Source organism: Microcebus murinus, chromosome 2 (assembly GCF_040939455.1).
Source record: "Microcebus murinus isolate Inina chromosome 2, M.murinus_Inina_mat1.0, whole genome shotgun sequence".
In the NCBI taxonomy this organism is placed as follows: domain Eukaryota; kingdom Metazoa; phylum Chordata; class Mammalia; order Primates; family Cheirogaleidae; genus Microcebus; species Microcebus murinus.
The window spans coordinates 102,737,737-102,757,340 of NC_134105.1; the positions used below are offsets into that span (position 1 = coordinate 102,737,737).

The window sequence follows — 19,604 nt, forward strand, 5'->3', positions numbered from 1 at the left end:
CCACCTCTACTCTATCACCTCTTCTACTACTTTCTCCAGATTCACTGCACTTCAGCCTGGCTATCTTCCTTGCTCTTCTTTGCAGTTGCTCTTTCCTTTTCCTGGAGCTCTTTCACCCAAATATCTGCATGACTCATTGTTCCAATGTCACCTTATCAGAGAGGACTTCCCTAACTATGCTGGGTAAAATAGCAGTCAGTATACCCAATGCTTAGAAATATGTTGAGCCTCTAACAGGAAGATAATAGATATTTGCTGAATGAATTAATTTCATTCAGATTCAAATATTTAAAAATAGGAAATATTTCCAAATCAAACATGGAAAAATGGAGTACAAATCATGTTTCAACTTCCTGAGAATTTAAATCTTCATTCTGTTTGTTTTCATTGATTATAACAGAGCTCTATGTCCCTCTCTATGTTCAACCCTTACAAAGCAGGTTTAGTGAATTTTAAAAAATTACTCTCAACTCAATTTTTAAAAAATATTAAATATCTACTGCAGACAATACCATCTTTTCTCACTGATGATGTGAAAATAGCAAAGAACAAATGAAGTAAAATTCACACATATTCCTCCAAACTCCATTTTCCCCAGTCACCTGATAACAATTTGATTGAGGTTGTAATTAAGTATAGAAGTCAACAGATCCCAAGTTCCAACTACTCTTCTTTTCTCTACCTACACTTTGTTAGAAATTATTACAACAATTTATAGTTCTTTGTTAAATATGAAACCTATAGGAAAACACCGGAGTAGCATTATAATCACTCTTAATAAACTACTTTACCAAGGAACATGTCTAGCATGCTCAGGGAAGTGTAGATTGGCAGCTAAAACTTGAAGCAAAGGATACTTTTATGGACAAAGACAAGATTAGTTTGGCCCAGTTGGAAGGCAGTCACTGTGGCTGTTTTCTCATCCAGTAAAGCTACTTTCTCAGAAGGAGTCCCATTACGTGCAACTCTATGGTCTTGCAATTCCAGTGTATAATGTTCCAGGGGAAATTTCACCTCTGTAACACATGAAAATTACATAAATGTAATGACAGCTGCTATTCTAGTGGATGATGGTATATTGTTGGATTATAAGAGAAAGATCAGGAAGCAGGCGTAAAATAAGAGTAAGATCTGTTCCTTATTTCTTTCCCACGATGATGAAGACATTTGTGGGGTAATACTACATGAGTTTATTGCTAGTATTGCTTGTATTCTTAAAAACTAGTGAACTGAGGCCGGGCGTGGTGGCTCACGCCTGTAATCCTAGCACTCTGGGAGGTCGAGGCGGGCGGATTGCTCGAGGTCAGGAGTTCGAAACCAGCCTGAGCAAGAGCGAGACCCTGTCTCTACTATAAATAGAAAGAAATTAATTGGCCAACTAATATATAGAAAAAATCAGCCAGGCATGGTGGCGCATGCCTGTAGTCCCAGCTACTTGGGAGGCTGAGGCAGCAGGATCGCTTGAGCCCAGGGGATTGAGGTTGCTGTGAGCTAGGCTGACGCCACGGCACTCACTCTAGCCTGGGCAACAAAGTGAGACTCTGTCTCAAAACAAACAAACAAACAAACAAAACCTAGTGAACTGAGTAGCAGGAGGAATCACTACTAGGCAAGTAAGGAAACAACTAATGTTAATGGAGCCAATGCACACTTTATAAACTTAATGGGCCTTTTAGGGTCAATAGAGTATTTCAGCTGATAAATTGAGTTTCTATGATACTACTGAGAGAGAATTTGATGAAAAATTAGAAAGAAAGAAAGAAAGAAAGAAAGAAAGAAAGAAAGAAAGAAAGAAAGAAAGAAAGAAAGAAAGAATATTCTCAAAAGATGTATGAGTAGCTAGAAAAAAAAAAGAAGAAAGAAAGAAATGGAGTTTCTCAAGAAACAACTTTCAAAAAGTTGATCATTCAAATCCCTTCTGGTAAAGTATCTTCACTTGCTGCACAAAAGCTGGTAAATTTTGGTTGTTTTAATAGAGAATTCAGATGTCTATGGGCACTGAAGCTAAGTAGCTATCTATGCTCAAGATATGGGGACTATCTCTTTTCAGTATTAGTTAGGTACAACAATTAAGAAATACCTTACCACAAAATCTAAAAACACAAGGAAGTATTTTTCATATGTAATGTGGAGTTGCTTATCTTCTTGTCAGCAGAAAATTCTTGGCAATTTTATTTTATTTTTATTTATTTATTTGAGACAGAGTCTCGCTTTGCTGCCCAGGCTAGAGTGAGTGCCATGGCGTCAGCTTAGCTCATAGCAACCTCAAACTCCTGAGTTCAAGCAATTCTGCTGCCTCAGCTTCCTGAGTACCTGGGACTACAGGCATGTGCCACCATGCCCCGCTAATTTTTTCTATATATATTAGTTGGCCAATTAATTTCTTTCTATTTATAGTAGAGACAGGGTCTCGCTCTTGCTCAGGCTGGTTTCGAACTCCTGACCTCGAGCAATCCGCCTGCCTCAGTCTCCCAGAGTGCTAGGATTACAGGCGTGAGCCACCGCGCCCGGCCATCGGCAATTTTAGTAAGAGGAAAAGAAAAATCACCTTACCTGTCATTCTTCCTTGAACCATTTTTGCAACTTGGTATTTAATATATGTTCCTACTAAGAGATAAATATCATGGGATGGTATAAGAAATATATTCTCCAAAACAAGCAGACGTATCAATGCTGCTGCCACTTTCTAAAAGAAGAAAGAAAAAAAGCAAAATTTCCATATGCAAAATCCTCAAAGCTATCTTCTCTGTTAAAAGCTTCCTTCTTATAAGTTTCTTTTAAATTTTTTTACGAAGATTTTAAAAAATGCTTTCCTAATCACAAATCATAATTTCAGTTAGCCTTAAAAAGTGATCATGAATCTTAATGCCATATTAACTTTCTAAGTCTCTCAGACCAAGAATAGAAAATGAAAAGCTGTCGCCTGGGTTGTGGTGGCTCAAGCCTGTAATCCTGCACTCTAGGAGGCCAAGGCTAGAGGATTGCTTACACTCAGGAGTTCTAGACCAGACTGAGCAAGAGACCACTGGTCTCTACTAACAATAGAATATTTAGCCGGCCATGGGGGCACTGCCTGTATTCCTAGCCACTCAGGATGCTGAGGCAGGAGGATTGCTCAAGCCCAGGAGTTTGAGGTTGCTGTGAGCTATGATAACACCACTGCACTCTACCCAGGGTGACAGAGTGAGACTGTCTCACAAAAAAAAAAAAAAAAAAAAAAAAAAGGGAAATCAAAAGGCAAGTATGCTGAAATAAGAAAAGGTAAGACTTGTCTGTATGCCACAGAAATTCTTTTAGCCAATCTACAATTTTAAACTAATTTGCCAGATTAAGTTACTTTCCACTCTGTTGAACATACTGATTCCTGTGAAGACTTACCCCACACAAGGTCGGGAGGCTGCTCTCTAGGATGATCACACTCTTGTGTTCTTGCTGCTTGAATTAAATGCTTACCAAAAGACAATTGTTTTTCCCAAACCTATTTATGCCAGTTGTACTTGTAATTATAATTACCTTAAAACAAAAACTATAAATATGAAAAGAGAGCTATTGTCTCTATACAAAATTTAAATGTTTTGAAAAGAAGTTAAAGGCAAGCTGCTAATATGAGCTATCAAATTAGGTGTGAGAAATATAAAAAGATTGGGGAAAAATCCTTGAAAATATAGAATTCTGTACTCAAATTGTTTAACACATGTCTAAATATTCACTTGTCTATAAAAGAAAATGAAATTAGAAACTAGTTTATGCAGTAAAGTGTATGCAGATTTTTAATCAGTGAACTCGTGGTCAAAGAAAAGTCTTTGGGCCGGGCGCTGTGGCTCACGCCTGTAATCCTAGCTCTTGGGAGGCCGAGGCGGGCGGATTGCTCAAGGTCAGGAGTTCAAAACCAGCCTGAGCAAGAGCGAGACCCCGTCTCTACTATAAATAGAAAGAAATTAATTGGCCAACTGATATATATATAAAAAAATTAGCCGGGCATGGTGGCGCATGCCTGTAGTCCCAGCTACTCGGGAGGCTGAGGCAGAAGGATCACTCAAGCCCAGGAGATTGAGGTTGCTGTGAGCTAGGCTGACGCCACGGCACTCACTCTAGCCTGGACAACAAAGTGAGACTCTGTCTCAAAAAAAAAAAAAAAAAAAAAAAAAAAAGAAAAGTCTTTGGACTTACATCAAAGGATTGGTGAATAAAATGTGATCTGATACTAAAGTAAAAAAAATGCAGTTTTATGTTTTAAGAGAAAATATCAGTTAAATTTGTAATTGTAATTAGTTAATAAAATATTTAAGAAAGACAAGGTTTTTTTTTTTTTTTTTTTTTTTTTTTTTGAGACAGAGTCTCACTTTGTTGCCTAGGCTAGAGTGAGTGCCGTGGCGTCAGCCTAGCTCACAGCAACCTCAGACTCCTGGGCTCAAGCGATCCTTCTGTCTCAGCCTCCCAAGTAGCTGGGACTACAGGCATGCGCCACCATGCCCGGCTAATTTTTTCTATATATATTAGTTGGCCAATTAATTTCTTTCTATTTATAGTAGAGACGGGGTCTCGCTCTTGCTCAGGCTGGTTTTGAACTCCTGACCTCGAGCAATCCGCCCGCCTCGGCCTCCCAGAGAGCTAGGATTACAGGCGTGAGCCACCGCGCCCGGCCAGACAAGGTTTTTTTAATGCTTACCCACTTCAAAAGACTTTTTCAGGCCAGGCGTGGTGGCTCAGGCCTGTAATCCTAGCTCTCTGGGAGGCCGAGGCGGGCAGATTGCTCGAGGTCAGGAGTTCAAAACCAGCCTGAGCAAGAGCGAGACCCCGTCTCTACTATAAATAGAAAGAAATTAATTGGCCAACTAATATATATAGAAAAAATTAGCCGGGCATGGTGGCGCATGCCTGTAGTCCCAGCTACTTGGGAGGCTGAGACAGAAGGATCGCTTGAGCCCAGGAGTCTGAGGTTGCTGTGAGCTAGGCTGACGCCACGGCACTCACTCTAGCCTAGGCAACAAAGTGAGACTCTGTCTCAAAAAAAAAAAAAAAAAGACTTTTTCAATTAAATGACTAACTATTGGCCCAAATCACATCAGATTAGAGGGCTTCTATTATAGATAAACATAAAAAACCTATATTTTTCCATAGGCAAGACTATTAGATGAAAGCATAAAATTTTTACCTTATAGAATGGTTCATAAATTCTAACTTTTACAACAGCAGCACCAGTTCTAATCCCAGACACCAAAATCATATCTCCTTGTTTCTCTTCTTTTTCCATCTCAGCTATATAGACAGGAGGAGAATATTCTGCTTCCAAGTATTTCAGAATCCTAAAGATATAAAATGAGATTTGTTTTTAGCAGAATCAAACATTGTCTTCTTCTAAAAAGTCCCTAAGAGACTTTAAACAATGTTTATAGAATGTAAAAAATTTTAAAATTTCACTTATCCACAAGGACTATAATTTGCCTCTGGCTAAAATTTTTGTGGAACTAAAATTTGGATTGTCTGAGATCTCCTTGGTACCAAAGGCAAAATTTCTTACTATTATCGTACTCACTGCTTCAGCATGGGCAAATAGTTTGAGCATGAAAACTGCCAGAAGATATACCATGCTCAAATAATTGTATAGTTCTGAGCTCATGAACTCCTCTGTAATGGCTCAAATTAAGCTGTAATATAGGTACGTACAACTATGTCATATGTCATTCTATCAAAGACATTTTCCCTGGTGAATTCATCTGTTTCAAAAAAAGTTTAGACAGGCCAGGCCTGTGGCCCATGCCTGTAATCCTAGCACTTTGGGAGGCCAAGGCAGGAGGATCACTTGAGGCCAACAGTTTGAGACCAGACTAAGCAACATACCGAATCCCCTGTCTCTACAAAAAGCAGAAAAAACTAATCAGGTGTTGTGGCATGGGCCTGTAATCTCAGCTACTGGGAAGGCTGAGGCAAGAGGATCACTTGAGCCCAGGAGTTTGAGGTTGCTGTGAGCTATGACGATGCCACTGCACTCTAGCCTGAACAACAGAGTGAGACTGTCTCAAAACAAACAAACACACAAATAAAAGTCCAGACAGAAGGATTATCAAAGTCCACACAAATGGTTGCTGTTCAGTGTGCCACTTAATGGCAGATGTCTCCTTCAAAGTCAGATGATTTATGTTTGTTTTTAAGTTTACCTAATTTTGCTAGACAGTTCTTCTCTTGCTGACTCGTTATCCTGGGCAATGCTCCACTCAAACATCATCCCTGCCAAACTACTAAAAGTATTTCCTGTAGAGCAAGTCAAAAGCAGACAAGACAGAATCACATATTCAAAAATATTCAGGTATCTACAACAAGAAAGGGAAATCTAGCTAGAAAATTATTTTGAGGCTTCTTTCATTAACAAATAGAAGCACTATCATTAATGAATTAAGATACATTTATGAAGAAGATCCCTGCACGATATAAGTGCTGTTGCTACACAAGCTTTCTGAACGTAAAAAGACTCAAGCTGATAAACTGCTTGACAAAAGTTATTCTTTCTGTTCCTATGTAAAAGCCACCTTATGATTGACAGGCATCCTTAATCCTGGCCCCTTCAACAAAAATTTGTATAGAAACTAGATTCCATGGCCAAGTGTGGTGGCTCAGGCCTGTAATCCTAGCACTCTGGGAGGCAGAGGCGGGAGGACTGCTTGAGCTCAGGACTTTGAGACCAGCCTGAGCAAGAGCAAGACCCTGTCTCTACTAAAAATAGAAAGAAATTAGCTGGGCAACTAAAAATATATAGAAAAAATTAGCTGGACATGGTGGCACATGCCTGTAGTCCCAGCTACTCGGGAGGCTGAGGCAGGAGGATCCCTTGAGCCCAGGAGTTTGAGGTTGCTGTGAGCTAGGCTGACGCCACAGCACTCTAGCCCAGGCAACAGAGTGACACTCTGTCTCAAAAGAAAAGAAAAGAAAAGAAACTAGATCCCAGAAGAGTTCATTTTTTAGATTTAAAGAAATTACTCTTTACTAACTAGTTTACAAAGCTAATAAGTTTAAGTGTTTCATTGCCTTATCCCAGCATTAGCATAGTATACAGTATTAAAAGCAATATAAAATCAATCTCAAGAGAGATTAACTTAAAATTATAACTTTTTCACAGGTTTACATTTAATTTTTCTATAAAAAGTGAACTGATCAAAACAGAGCTAGCAATAAATCCAAACAATGTTCTTAATTGTCGGTCTAAGAACCATCAGCAGAAGCTTAATGGCAGACTTTGGATATTTAAGAAAAGTTCTGGGCTGGGTGTGGTGGCTCACGCCTGTAATCCTAGCACTCTGGGAGGCCGAGGCGGGCGGATTGCTCGAGGTCAGGAGTTCAAAACCAGCCTGAGCAAGAGCGAGACCCCGTCTCTACTATAAATAGAAAGAAATTAATTGGCCAACTAATATATATAGAAAAAATTAGCCGGGCATGGTGGCACATGCCTGTAGTCCCAGCTACTTGGGAGGCTGAGGCAGGAGGATTGCTTGAGCCCAGGAGTTTGAGGTTGCTGTGAGCTAGGCTGACGCCATGGCACTCACTCTAGCCTGGGCAACAGTGAGACCCTGTCTCCAAAAAAAAAAAAAAATAGTAAAAGTTAGCTGGTGTGGTCATGCATGCCTGTAGTCCCAGCTACTCGGGAGGCTGAGGCAAGAGGATTGCTTGAGCCAAGGAGTTTGAGGTTGCTGTGAGCTAGGCTGACACCCTGGCACTCTAGCCCAGGCAACAGAATGAGACTCTGTCTCAAAAAAAAAAATTCTGCCGGGCGTGGTGGCTCACGCCTGTAATCCTAGCTCTCTGGGAGGCCGAGGCTGGCGGATTGCTCGAGGTCAGGAGTTCGAAACCAGCCTGAGCAAGAGCGAGACCCCGTCTCTACTATAAATAGAAAGAAATTAATTGGCCAACTAATATATATATATATTTATATATAATTAGCTGGGCATGGTGGCGCATGCCTGTAGTCCCAGCTACTTGGGAGGCTGAGGCAGAAGGATTGCTTGAGCCAGGAGATTGAGGTTGCTGTGAGCTAGGCTGACGCCATGGCACTCACTCTAGCCTAGGCAACAAAGCAAGACTCTGTCTCAAAAAAATAAATAAATAAATAAAAAATAGAAATAAAAAAATAAAAAGTTCTGAGATAACCAACAATAAAAGTAGAACAATTTTATGAGACTATATAGCTAATACATTGAATTATACTCAGAATTATTGATTTGTCATCTACATGAGCTCTAAATGAGAAAATAAGTATTACTTCTAATCTTCTTTTGTCACTCAAAATTCTATTTCCAAAGGCTAAACATAAAGGAATATTATTTTATTTTAGGTAATGTTGTTGAATCCTCTAAAGTTCTTTACCTTCAATATCCAATGCCCTCACCATCAGTTCCAGTGGTGAATCATCTACGTAGAGTTCCCGGGTCCGAGACACAATTTCAATGCTGTGTATCACATCAACCTTAACATCACAGCGTAGTTCATGGTCAGTCACTATGATGAACCCAAAAACTGAGTATTTAATTCAACAGGTCATGAATCTATTAAATATCTCAAATACTCAAAAGCTTATTCTAAAAATTATGAAAAATAGCTAGGCATGGTGGCTCACGTCTGTAATCCCAACACTTTGGGAGGCTCAGTTAGGACTGCTTGAGGCCAGAAGTTCAAGACAAGCCTGGGCAAGATAGCAAGATCCCATCTCTAAAAAAATTTTATTTTTTATTTTTTTATTTTTTTATTTTTTATTTTTTTTTTAGAAAAGGGATGGATTGTGAAACTTTATTAATAAGGACTTCTGTTCCAAAGGTTTATTCCAATCACATTTACAGTACATAAAATACCAACACTTTCTTGTTAAGAATACAGAAACTCTAGCCATTGTATTGATGCTGACTTAAATAGAAGCCTCTACACAAGGCAAGAGTCCATATCTGAAGAATTTAACCACTCTAAGATATCTACAAAAAGTCCATTCAAAAAAAAAAAAAAAGTCCATTCAACAACCTCCTTTAAAGATATGTTAGAAGCCCAAGGAAGTTAGCTTTTGTGGGAGGTTAATATGCACATTTTAGGCTGGGGGCGCGGTGGCTCACGCCTATAATCCTAGCACTCTGGGAGGCCGAGGCGGGTGGATTGCTCAAGGTCAGGAGTTCAAAACCAGCCTGAGTGAGATCCTGTCTCTACCATAAAAATAGAAAGAAATTAATTGGCCAACTAATATATATATATATATATAAAAATCAGCCGGGCATGGTGGCTTGTGCCTGTAGTCCCAGCTACTCGGGAGGCTGAGGCAGGAGGATCGCTTGAGCCCAGGAGTTTGAGGTTGCTGTGAGCTAGGCTGACGCCATGGCACTCACTCTAGCCTAGGCAAGAAAGTGAGACTCTGTCTCAAAAAAAAAAAAAAAAAATGCACATTTTATTTAACAAACATAATGTACAACAACTAACAAAACTGTGTTCCCAGGAGAATTAAGACTATGTATACCTGGATTAGTACCTAGAAAGTATGTAGAAAATAAAGAAGAGGAAAGCTTTCTACTGAAATCATTTGGGCCTAGGTTATCCTAAGAGAAGATTCTTACTGGCATCTGATAGTAACTCATTACCTTCCATGTGAGCCTGGCGACCAGCTGACTCGGTTAACTGCTTTATCCATCTCTAAAAAATGTTTTTAAAAATTAGCCAGGCATGGTGGTGCATGCCTCTAGTCCTAGCTACCTGGGAAGCTGAAGCTGGAGGATTGCTTGAGCCCAAGAATTAAAGGTCATAGTGAGCTATCATCACATCACTATCCCCCAGCCTGAGTGACAGGGTGAGACCCTGTCTCTAAAAAAAGTAAAATCAACTAATTAATAATAAATAAATAAAGACTATGACAGCTGCTTTTACCTGTGGAAGAAAATAGCATAATAATAAGATAGAAGAGCCTCTGTTTATAATCAGAGACACTAGACTAGTGGTTCTCAAAGACTGATCTATGATATTTTTATTCATCCATAGAAAAATGAGAATAAGAATTTTAAAAGTGAGTAATAAAATTAAATTATATTCATTTTAAAAGAATATACTTTATTCTTATGTCTTTTGAAGTGGCAAAAATTTTTCTTTTATGAAATAATGGTATTAGTAGATTTTTTAAAATGTTATTTATTTAGGAAAGTAAAATGGTGGCAGTCTTATCAATAAACTTTCTCTTTCTCTATCTTTCTTCTTTTCAATTTTTTTTTCTGGACCATGAGATTAAAAATCTTAGGAACAACTGAATTAGATCCAACCAGAGTTCTAGTCCAAATAGAGTTCCAGTCAATATACCCATAATGAAATTCAGAGACACTGTTTGAAACAGTGTAGAATAAGAAAAGAAGGAAATAAAATCGTTTTATGCTACCTTTTAAATTTTTTATTATTTCTTACACTACTATCTTTTAATAACACTTTCTCCTACCACATTTACCATGTATTCTACAACTATCTATATAGCTGCCCCATTCTGCTGTTGCAACTATACATTTTTAGTTTTAGCTTCATCCACAAAAAAACAAAAGCAATGTAAGTACCAATTCTCAACTACCCAAAATTACCACTGGACATCAGGGGTAAACTGTCCTTAGCCATGGATTTGCTTTTATAGACTTTTAAAAATCAAAGGAGTTATCTTTTAATCTCACTGACAATAAATAAATAAGTAAATAAATATCAAAGGAGAATATTAATCAGATAATACAAGTAAATGCCCCTCAAGAAAAAGGAGGGTTAGGTATGGTGACTCACACCTATAATCCCAGCACTTTGGGAGGCCAAGGTGGATCGCCTTAGGCCAGGAATTCAAGACCAACCTGGGTAACAACATAGCTAGACCACATATCTAAACTGCATATCTACAAAAAAATTTTTTTAATTAGCTGGGCAGTGCACACTTGTAGTCCTGGCTACTCAGAAGGCTGAGACAGGAGGATCACTGGAGCCCAGGAATTCAAGGATTCAAGGTTACAGAGAGCTATGATCATGTATCTCCTGCACTCCAGCCTGGAGCAGGACTCTGTCTCTAAAAAAAAAAAAAAAAGCTATGGTGCATCAAAATATACTTCTTTCTTTTAGGAAATGATATAGTTTCTTTCTTTCACAAGAAACATTAGATGTTGAATTAATCATCCTGAAACTACTCTTTATATATAGATAGATTGAACAAATAAGTAAATGCTTTGCAGATAATGAGGGTCAGGTTTCTCCCTGTCAGAGAAAGAAGTTAGAATAAACAAGGTGGGAAGAAGGCTAGAATGAACCCTATGGTGAAAGAGTTGAAGATATCAGTATGAGCTCATGTTTATTTTAATATACATGTAGATAGACAAGATACAGAAATAAATGTAGATATGTGTGTATATAAGGGTTAGCATACATACATATGTTTCACAGCTCTGTTTCCTGAGAGGGCCTAGAGGCAGTGACATCCCAGTAGCAACAAACATACTAGCACCCAGGTCCTGGTTTCTAAATATAATTCTTTAACAGGAAGAACCAGGACTCCTTGAAGAAATGGCTGGGCAAGATGAGCCTGGCTTATCTTACAGAACTAAAAACAAACAACGTACAGAAAAATAAATAAATAAATAACAAAAATAAAAAAAGACACCAGCCTAAGCAAGAGCGAGACCCCATCTCTACTAAAAATAGAAAGAAATTAGCCAGACAACTAAAAAATAGAAAAAAATTAGCCAGGCATGGTGGCCTGTAGTCCCAGCTACCCAGGAGGCTGAGGCAAGAGGATCGCTTAAGCCCAGGAGTTGGAGGTTGCTGTGAGCTAGGCTGATGCGGTGGCCCAGGCAACAGAGTGAGACTCTGTCGGAAGGAAGGAAGGAAGGAAGGAAGGAAGGAAGGAAGGAAGGAAGGAAGGAAGGAAGGAAGGAAGGAAGGAAGGAGGGAGGGAGGGAGGGAGGGAGGGAGGGAGGGAGGGAGGCAGGGAGGGAGGCAGGGAGGGAGGCAGGGAGGGAGGCAGGGAGGCAGGGAGGGAGGCAGGGAGGGAGGGAGGGAGGAAAAAGAAAAGCCTTATGCACATTATGCCTACTAATCTGACTAGTCCAACAGCAGAAAGCTTTTCAATACAAGGCCATAGACCACAAAGGAAAAAAAAATTACTTTGGATGACTTACAAGTAAATTCAGAGTGATTAGGAGAATTATCAAACATTTAACTTACTTTTTTTTCAGAGCACAAAGAAAACAAATAACTATTAAATAATATAATAAATATTCTTATTTATAGTTCATATTACTTTAGATATACTTCAGGTCCACACTGGAGCCAGGTAATAAAGAAAGAAAAATGAGTTAAAGAGAAGAAGAATTGATCTAGGGAGATGAAGAAGGAAAGAGAAAAAAATAGAATGAAGCCAGGATTGAGAGGACCAAAGGGACACAGAGACAGGGACAAAAAAGAAGAAGAAACAACAAATATTACCTGCCTTACCTGACCCTCATATTTATCCTAGTTTCCAAATCAACTCCTCTTGATTATATTCTACTGCTGCAACTAATCAATAAATATTTACTGAACATTCACCATGTGCTGAGCATAGTGCAAAAAGTACTGATCGTCCCATTCCACTCTCCCACCAAAACTACCCAATTATCCAAACCCTTTCTTCATCTTCCCTGTGAGCTTTTTCACCTAAAACTGTGCCCTCTTCTCCAAACTCTTCTACATGTCTTATACTCAAGGTTAGAGTCTAGATTTTTCACTATAAGAAGGCATATTCAAGCCGGGCGTGGTGGCTCACGCCTGTAATCCTAGCACTTTGGGAGGCCGAGGCGGGCAGATTGCTCAAGGTCAGGAGTTCGAAACCAGCCTGAGTGAGACCCCCGTCTCTACCAAAAATAGAAATAAATTAATTGGCCAACTAAAAATATATATACAAAAAATTAGCCGGGCATGGTGGCACATGCCTGTAGTCCCAGCTACTCGGGAGGCTGAGGCAGTAGGATCGCTGAGCCCCGGAGATTGAGGTTGCTGTGAGCCAGGCTGACGCCACTGCACTCACTCTAGCCTGGGCAACAAAGTGAGACTCTGTCTCAAAAAAAAAAAAAAAAAAAAAAAGGCATATTCATACATTTATAAATTACCATTGGTAGGATACAGAAAGGTGGTTACCTCTTGGAAAACTGGGATCAAAGAAATATTTGCTTTTCACTATATTTTATAGTCTTTGAATGTTTTACCAATGGAAATAACTCCTAGTCAAAAAGAAAAAAAAAAAATTTAAATTAAAAGAAATCTAAGCCAGGCATGGTGGCTGGAGTCCTAGCTACTAGAGAGGTGGTTCATGCCTATAATCCCAGCAATTTGGGAGGCTTGAAGTGGGAGGATCATATGAGGCCAGAAGTTAGAGACCAGCCTGGGCAACATAGGTGAGACCCCATTTCTACAAAAAATAGACTAAAGCTTCTCAAACTTTCTCAGAGAAGCTCCTGGAGAGTTGTTAAAACACAGAACTCTGGACCCATTCCAGAGATTCTAATGTAGAAGACGAGAGATGGAGCTGGAGAATTTACATTTCTCACAAGCACCCATATGATGCAGGTGATGCTGCTAATATATGTTCACAGCCTACACTTTGAGAAGTACTAGTCTTTGTACTGCCCTTTGTGTCACTCAGACCAACTTCAGACCTTAACACCCAAGTTGGTTCCAGATGAATGATTCCTTCCTTCCTTCATTGATTCAAATAACTAGAATTTCCACAGTATCAGGCACCATGCCAGATGGATATACCAAAAAAAAAAAAAAAAAAGTCACAGACTAGGATGCCACATTAGGGTTTATATTGCAGGAATCCTTTCTACCTCATCATTTGAAGCCAACACCATTTGAGTTAATCATCTATGCAAGATAATCAGATTATTCTACCCCAGATGAAGTGATACATAATGTGTTTCCTCTCAACATACCTACCTATTTCCCGAGCAAGAATAATACTGCTGAGGCGTACTGGCTGGGTAGATTCAGCAATGAGTATAGCTTTTTGAGAACACAAGGAACCATTTTCATATAAAGGCTCAACAGTAACTGCATCATGATGGGTGGAATGCCTGCCAGAACAAAATACTTGAGTATCAAATACATGGGTTAAAGTTAACTTTTGGTGAAACACAGATTCCTATACTTCTTCCATGTTGCTTACTATCAGGTACACTTAAATGTCACTTTTTAAAGTAGGAACTTTGCTTAGGGATACAAGAATTAAAGTGGGAGAAATTTATCAGAACTTTTCCCAATGATCTCTTGCACAGTCTCAGAAGTATTATATTCCTCCCTCAATATTTAAAATAAGATTAAGGCTGGGTGAGGTGGCTCACGTCTATAATCCTAGCACTCTGGGAGGCCGAGGCAGGCAGATTGCTCGAGGGTTAGAGCTCGAAAACAGCCTGAGCAAGAGTGAGACCCCAACTCTACTAAAAATAGAAAGAAATTAATTGGCCAACTAATATATATAGAAAAAATTAGCCGGGGATGGTGGTGCATGCCTGTAGTCCCAGCTACTCAGGAGGCTGAGGCAGTAGGACTGCTTGAGCCCAGGAGTTTGAGGTTGCTGTGAACTAGGCTGACGCCATGGTACTCACTCTAGCCTGGGCAACAAAGTGAGACTCTGTCTCAAAATTAAAATAAAATAAAATAAAATAAATAAAATAAGATTAAGGTTACATCTGTCCTTCAGTATATAAAAATAGGATTGATGTCGTGTTTCCAACAATAGACAAGGCTTTCTCATACCCTGAGGAATGAGTTTCCTCCAATCCTAGAAACTGGGCTGCTGATATCTAGGATGAAAACGTTGCCTAAATTATGAGGTATGAGTCCAACTAAAAATACCAAAAAATTGTTTCCTATTGGGACTCAGAAAAAAAATAAAGAAAAATATTACCAAAAAATTTCATTAATATTTTTGGATGGATGGAAGGAATGTCTTTGAATGCTAGAAAGATTCCTTAAAATCATTCTTTCAGTCAGGAAATACATATATCACTTTGAGTCAACTTACAAGCTCAATTCTTTTATACCGCCTGGGAGGCAAGATTCTCACACTCTGAACAAACCTCATTGCTTTTATTAGGAGATGGTAAAGGAAAATCTACTTCATTTAGGATGAACATCCTGGTATCTTGAAGCTCACTTCAGTTAGGTTCCATCACATCTTAGGTAACCAACCTATCATTGGATCCTCTCACACCAGAAAATCATATTTTTCCATCTTTAGTCAGGAAGTCATTATCCCAGAGTTGAGTGTACCCAGTGTCTTCAAGTGGGGTACCCTTATATAAGTGGGGCAACTTTTTTTTTTTGAGACAAAGTCTCACTCTTGTTGCCCTGGCTAGAGTGCCGTGGCAGTCAGCAACCTCAAACTCCTGGGCTCAAGCAATCCTTCTGCCTCAGCCTCCCGAGTAGCTGGGACTACAGGCATGCACCACCTTCCCCGGCTAATTTTTTCTATATATATTAGTTGGCCAATTAATTTCTTTCTATTTATAGTAGAGACGGGGGTCTCACTCTTGCTCAGGCTGGTCTTGAACTCCTGACCTTCAGCGATCCGCCTGCCTCAGCCTCCCAGAGTGCCAGGATTACAAGCGTGAGCCACCGGGCCCGGCCATTGGGGCAACTTTTATTTTATTTTATTTATTTATTTTTTTTTTTTTTGAGACAGAGTTTCGCTTTCTTGCCTAGGTTAGAGTGAGTGCCATGGCGTCAGCCTAGCTCACAGCAACCTCAGACTCCTGGGCTTAAGCAATCCTACTGCCTCAGCCTCCCGAGTTGCTGGGACTACAGGCACGAGCCACCATGCCCGGCTAATTTATATATATATATATTAGTTGGCCAATTAATTTCTTTCTATTTTTTATAGTAGAGACAGGGTCTCGCTCAGGCTGGTTTTGAACTCCTGACCTTGAGCAATCCGCCCGCCTCGGCCTCCCAGAGTGCTAGGATTACAAGCGTGAGCCACCGCGCCCGGCCTTGGGGCAACTTTTATACTACAGGCAGATCTCATCTCCACCCAAGATGAATCTTCTTATATTCCCAGAAGTTTTCACTTCATGGTCTCCGCCCCTCAGTTTCTTCTTCTGTAAAATGGGAGTAGTGGTACTTATTTCATAAGACTAAAAATTGAATGAATTAATATATGCAAAGTGCTTAGTTAAATACTCAATAATTAGCTGTTGTGTTTTAAGACCTCCTTATCTTAAATAGCTCACCTTATTTAGTTAGTGGAGACCCTCACAACCCAAGTCTTTCTACTCCTAAAGAAATTGCTTCAGATTTTGGGAACTCCCTCTCACTCTAGTTGTTTACATTATAAATCCTTCATATTACCCGCGGCCTTCAACACACGGCTGGGCACAGTGACGACCCCTTCTCAACATGCACAGTGAAAAAGCCAGTCTCACATTCGAGAATTTCTCACATGTGGACCCTCACACGATGGGAGGATACCTCACAAGAGTAGGACACGCCACACGGAGGGTCTGGCTCCTCCTCCCCCCTTGACTCCATACCCTCGTCCCCTACAGGATAGGCCCCTTGGAGCCGAGTGGTCACACAGTATTCCTGTGGGCCTCTCTCACTCCTCATTACTAGATGGTGTGGGGTGCATACCCTTGTGACCTCCCAACCCCTCACCAAGTGTAGCAGCCCCGCTGCGCCTCCAGCACGAAGGGCACCCGGCCTGGTTCTCGGCCGAAGGGTAGCAAAACCTGTGGCACATTAAGTTTGTTGGCCAAAATCTCAAACAAAAACAGAAGCAGCAACAGGAGGCGGTGTAGAGGTAAGCAGAAGAAAAGCCTAAAGCCTTGGCAACCTGCTGCCCCAGAACCAGTCATGGCAACTGCCAGGTTGCGGTTGCGGCTCAACTACAGCCGCGCCCTCCCCAACATCAGCCAATCCACAGGCGTGACGTCAGCAGGAGGTGGGACCTGCTTCTTGCTCAGAATTGTGGGAAATTCTTAAGAGGCCCTTCGGTAAAACCCCACATGATGGAAACTTTAGGCACAAACCCCGCTAACCTCTTAAAAGAGCTTTCCAAAATATTGGTGGCAGAAATTTTTTAAAGGAACAAGTCTTAAAAAAAACCCCAAAACAACTAATCTTTCCCAGTTTAATGTCTCCTGTTGCCTACCACGTTTGGCTCCTAGACCAAAAAAATGGTCCATGCCTATGAACGAAATTTTCCAGTCTCTACCATAAACAGCTGGATTTGTAAAGGGAGCCATGCAATTTTTACTGGAAGTTAGATTCATGTCTGGCTCCAGGCCAGAGTGCAGGAAATCCCAGACAGCAGCCTGGCAAAGGCAGTTTTGAAAGCTATCCACTCATACAAGCTGCAAATACCCTGAGAGAACACTTGTTCAATTAACTTGTTTTCTTCAAATATCCAATGGAATATTAAGTCAAAGGCTGTCCCAGGACAGTTTATTAAAACTACACGTTTAGGCCGGGCGCGGTGGCTCACGCCTGTAATCCTAGCACTCTGGGAGGCCGAGGCGGGCGGATTGCTCAAGGTCAGGAGTTCAAAACCAGCCTGAGCGAGACCCCGTCTCTACCATAAAAATAGAAAGAAATTAATTGGCCAACTAATATATATAATATAAAATCAGCCGGGCATGGTGGCTCGTGCCTGTAGTCCCAGCTACTCGGGAGGCTGAGGCAGGAGGATTGCTTGAGCCCAGGAGTATGAGGTTGCTGTGAGCGAGGCTGACGCCACGGCACTCACTCTAGCCTGGGCAAGAAAGCGAGACTCTGTCTCAAAAAAAAAAAAAAAAAAAAACTACACGTTTATAGGAGTATGATCAACATCATATATTGTTTAAGGAGCATAATAAATCCATGGTTTTTAAGAATTAATATGGTTGTAAAGGAAAATGTATAGTTCAGCCTTAACATGCCAGTGTTGAGTAACTTTTAAAACATTAAGTACTATTTCTAATCTTCATTTATCCTATCAATATATATTACCTCCATTTTAGATGATGAAACTAAATGATTTATATCTACTAGTAATTTCAGAGCTGAGTTTTGAACTCAGTTTTGGTCTGCTTCTAAATTGTTTGCTCTACATTGAATCCTACTACAACCACCCATGAAGATCTGATTTTTAACACAAATCTCATACTTCTGTGAAGAAAGCACATTCAATAAATTAGAAGAAAGCACATTTAATAAAGAAAAGTCAAATAAGTCTGATGATTGGAGGGACTGGTACTTTATTTCAAAAAGACACTTGTCAATATTCAGTATCAAAACAGTTGCACTATTGGTTTCTCTTTCTCCCAATTGGCCCCAAAGAGATCACACCAAAGGAGAGTACATTTTAAGCCAATAAGCTGCAGGATGTACACCTAACAGACCTCACAGAAACCTCATCAAAAGGTGGGGATTGGGCAGGGGAGAAAACTTTAAAAGATCAGCACATGGCCAGCCCACAAACTGTAGAGAGCTCTCACAGCCAGATGGGTTGGCCAGGATGCCTCAAACCCAAAGAAGCAAAGTTTCAAAATAATATAAAACTTTCAAAGCTTTGTACATAAGCTATTCAAGATTTTTCCAGCACTGACTGATACAAAGCATGATGAGATGGCACTTTCAGAGATAGCAGCTTCGGACCCAGAAAAGGGTAATGAGATGAGTTTCATATGGCTAAATCAGTGGCAAAAACATAATTTTCTTTCTTTCAAGGAGGCAGGAGAGCAATTAAGTGGTCAATTCAAAGTAAAGGGCACATGATCCATTCTGTGAGTGGTTGGGAATAGGACAAAAATCTGGTCTCAGAGGTCTCACCATCTTAATTTGGTCACTTCTAATGAAAAAAATAAAAAAGTCCAAAGATACCTTAAAGCTGAAAACCTGAACAGCATGTTTTTGTTGGTTTTTTTATTTTGGCTTACTCCTCCTGGGATCCCCTTTCAGGTTTGGGCTGGTACTTTGTACAGAGCAATGAGGTTTCCCATAGTGGAGTCTTTCCCTGGGCTCTGTTTGGTTCTCAGTAAGGCAGGCTCATACCTTTTTGTCTCCTCTATGGAGAGGGCAATATGCATTAAGCTGCAAAGTCACCTTCCAAAAGTGAAAAAGGGATTAGATTGCTGCATCAGAGCTGTGGAAGTACTTGGAATGTTTTACAAATGGTTGCTACAACGACAAAAAAAGGTAATTACAAAATGTGTACATCACAACATGCTTTTAAAGACATTTTGCATTGTGCTCACATTCCCTTAAATGTTGTTCCCAAAGGTGCTCAGCCTCTAGCCCAGCTGGAATCTCTGGGAAGAGGCAGAGACAGTTTGGCGAAAAAGACGTGGTGGGTGGGGTGGAGAATGGAGGGGGATGGCGAAAGGAGAAAGCAGCCTTCCAGTTAAAGATCAGCCCTCAGTTTAAAGGTCAGCTTCCGGCGAGCTGGCCTCAGGCGGAGTCAGGGTCAGAGGGAGAAGCGGCGGGCGGGACTGGGGTGCTCTACATCTCATTCAGGTCAAGCAGAGTCTGGTCCAGCATCCTTTGTGTACAGAGGTGCTCCTCTTTGGTACATTTCAGTTTATCTAATGGGGGTAAAGGAGAGAAGTTACAAAAAC

At 40.3% G+C, this 19,604-nt stretch overlaps 2 protein-coding genes across 7 annotated transcripts in view; both read right to left on the minus strand.

The window, feature by feature from the left end:
• NUP210L (nucleoporin 210 like) overlaps positions 1 to 17,472 on the minus strand; it is a 111,212-nt gene extending 93,740 nt beyond the window's left edge. Inside the window, exons 1-7 of the mRNA XM_076000154.1 lie at positions 16,666 to 17,472; positions 13,948 to 14,084; positions 8,356 to 8,487; positions 6,159 to 6,252; positions 5,156 to 5,306; positions 2,554 to 2,686; positions 858 to 1,016 (exon numbers count right to left, since the gene is read on the minus strand). Coding sequence (XP_075856269.1) covers positions 858 to 1,016; positions 2,554 to 2,686; positions 5,156 to 5,306; positions 6,159 to 6,252; positions 8,356 to 8,487; positions 13,948 to 14,084; positions 16,666 to 16,865 — 1,006 coding nt within the window. The 5' untranslated portion in view covers positions 16,866 to 17,472. The remainder of the gene's footprint in view (positions 1 to 857; positions 1,017 to 2,553; positions 2,687 to 5,155; positions 5,307 to 6,158; positions 6,253 to 8,355; positions 8,488 to 13,947; positions 14,085 to 16,665) is intronic.
• A 756-nt stretch (positions 17,473 to 18,228) lies between these two features.
• The window catches only part of TPM3 (tropomyosin 3), a 29,998-nt gene continuing 28,622 nt past the window's right edge, over positions 18,229 to 19,604 (minus strand). For all 6 annotated transcript variants that reach the window (XM_020285402.2, XM_020285400.2, XM_020285417.2 and 3 more), the window contains one exon: positions 18,229 to 19,571. In XM_020285402.2, the coding sequence (XP_020140991.1) occupies positions 19,489 to 19,571 (83 nt within the window). In that variant the 3' untranslated portion in view covers positions 18,229 to 19,488. The remainder of the gene's footprint in view (positions 19,572 to 19,604) is intronic.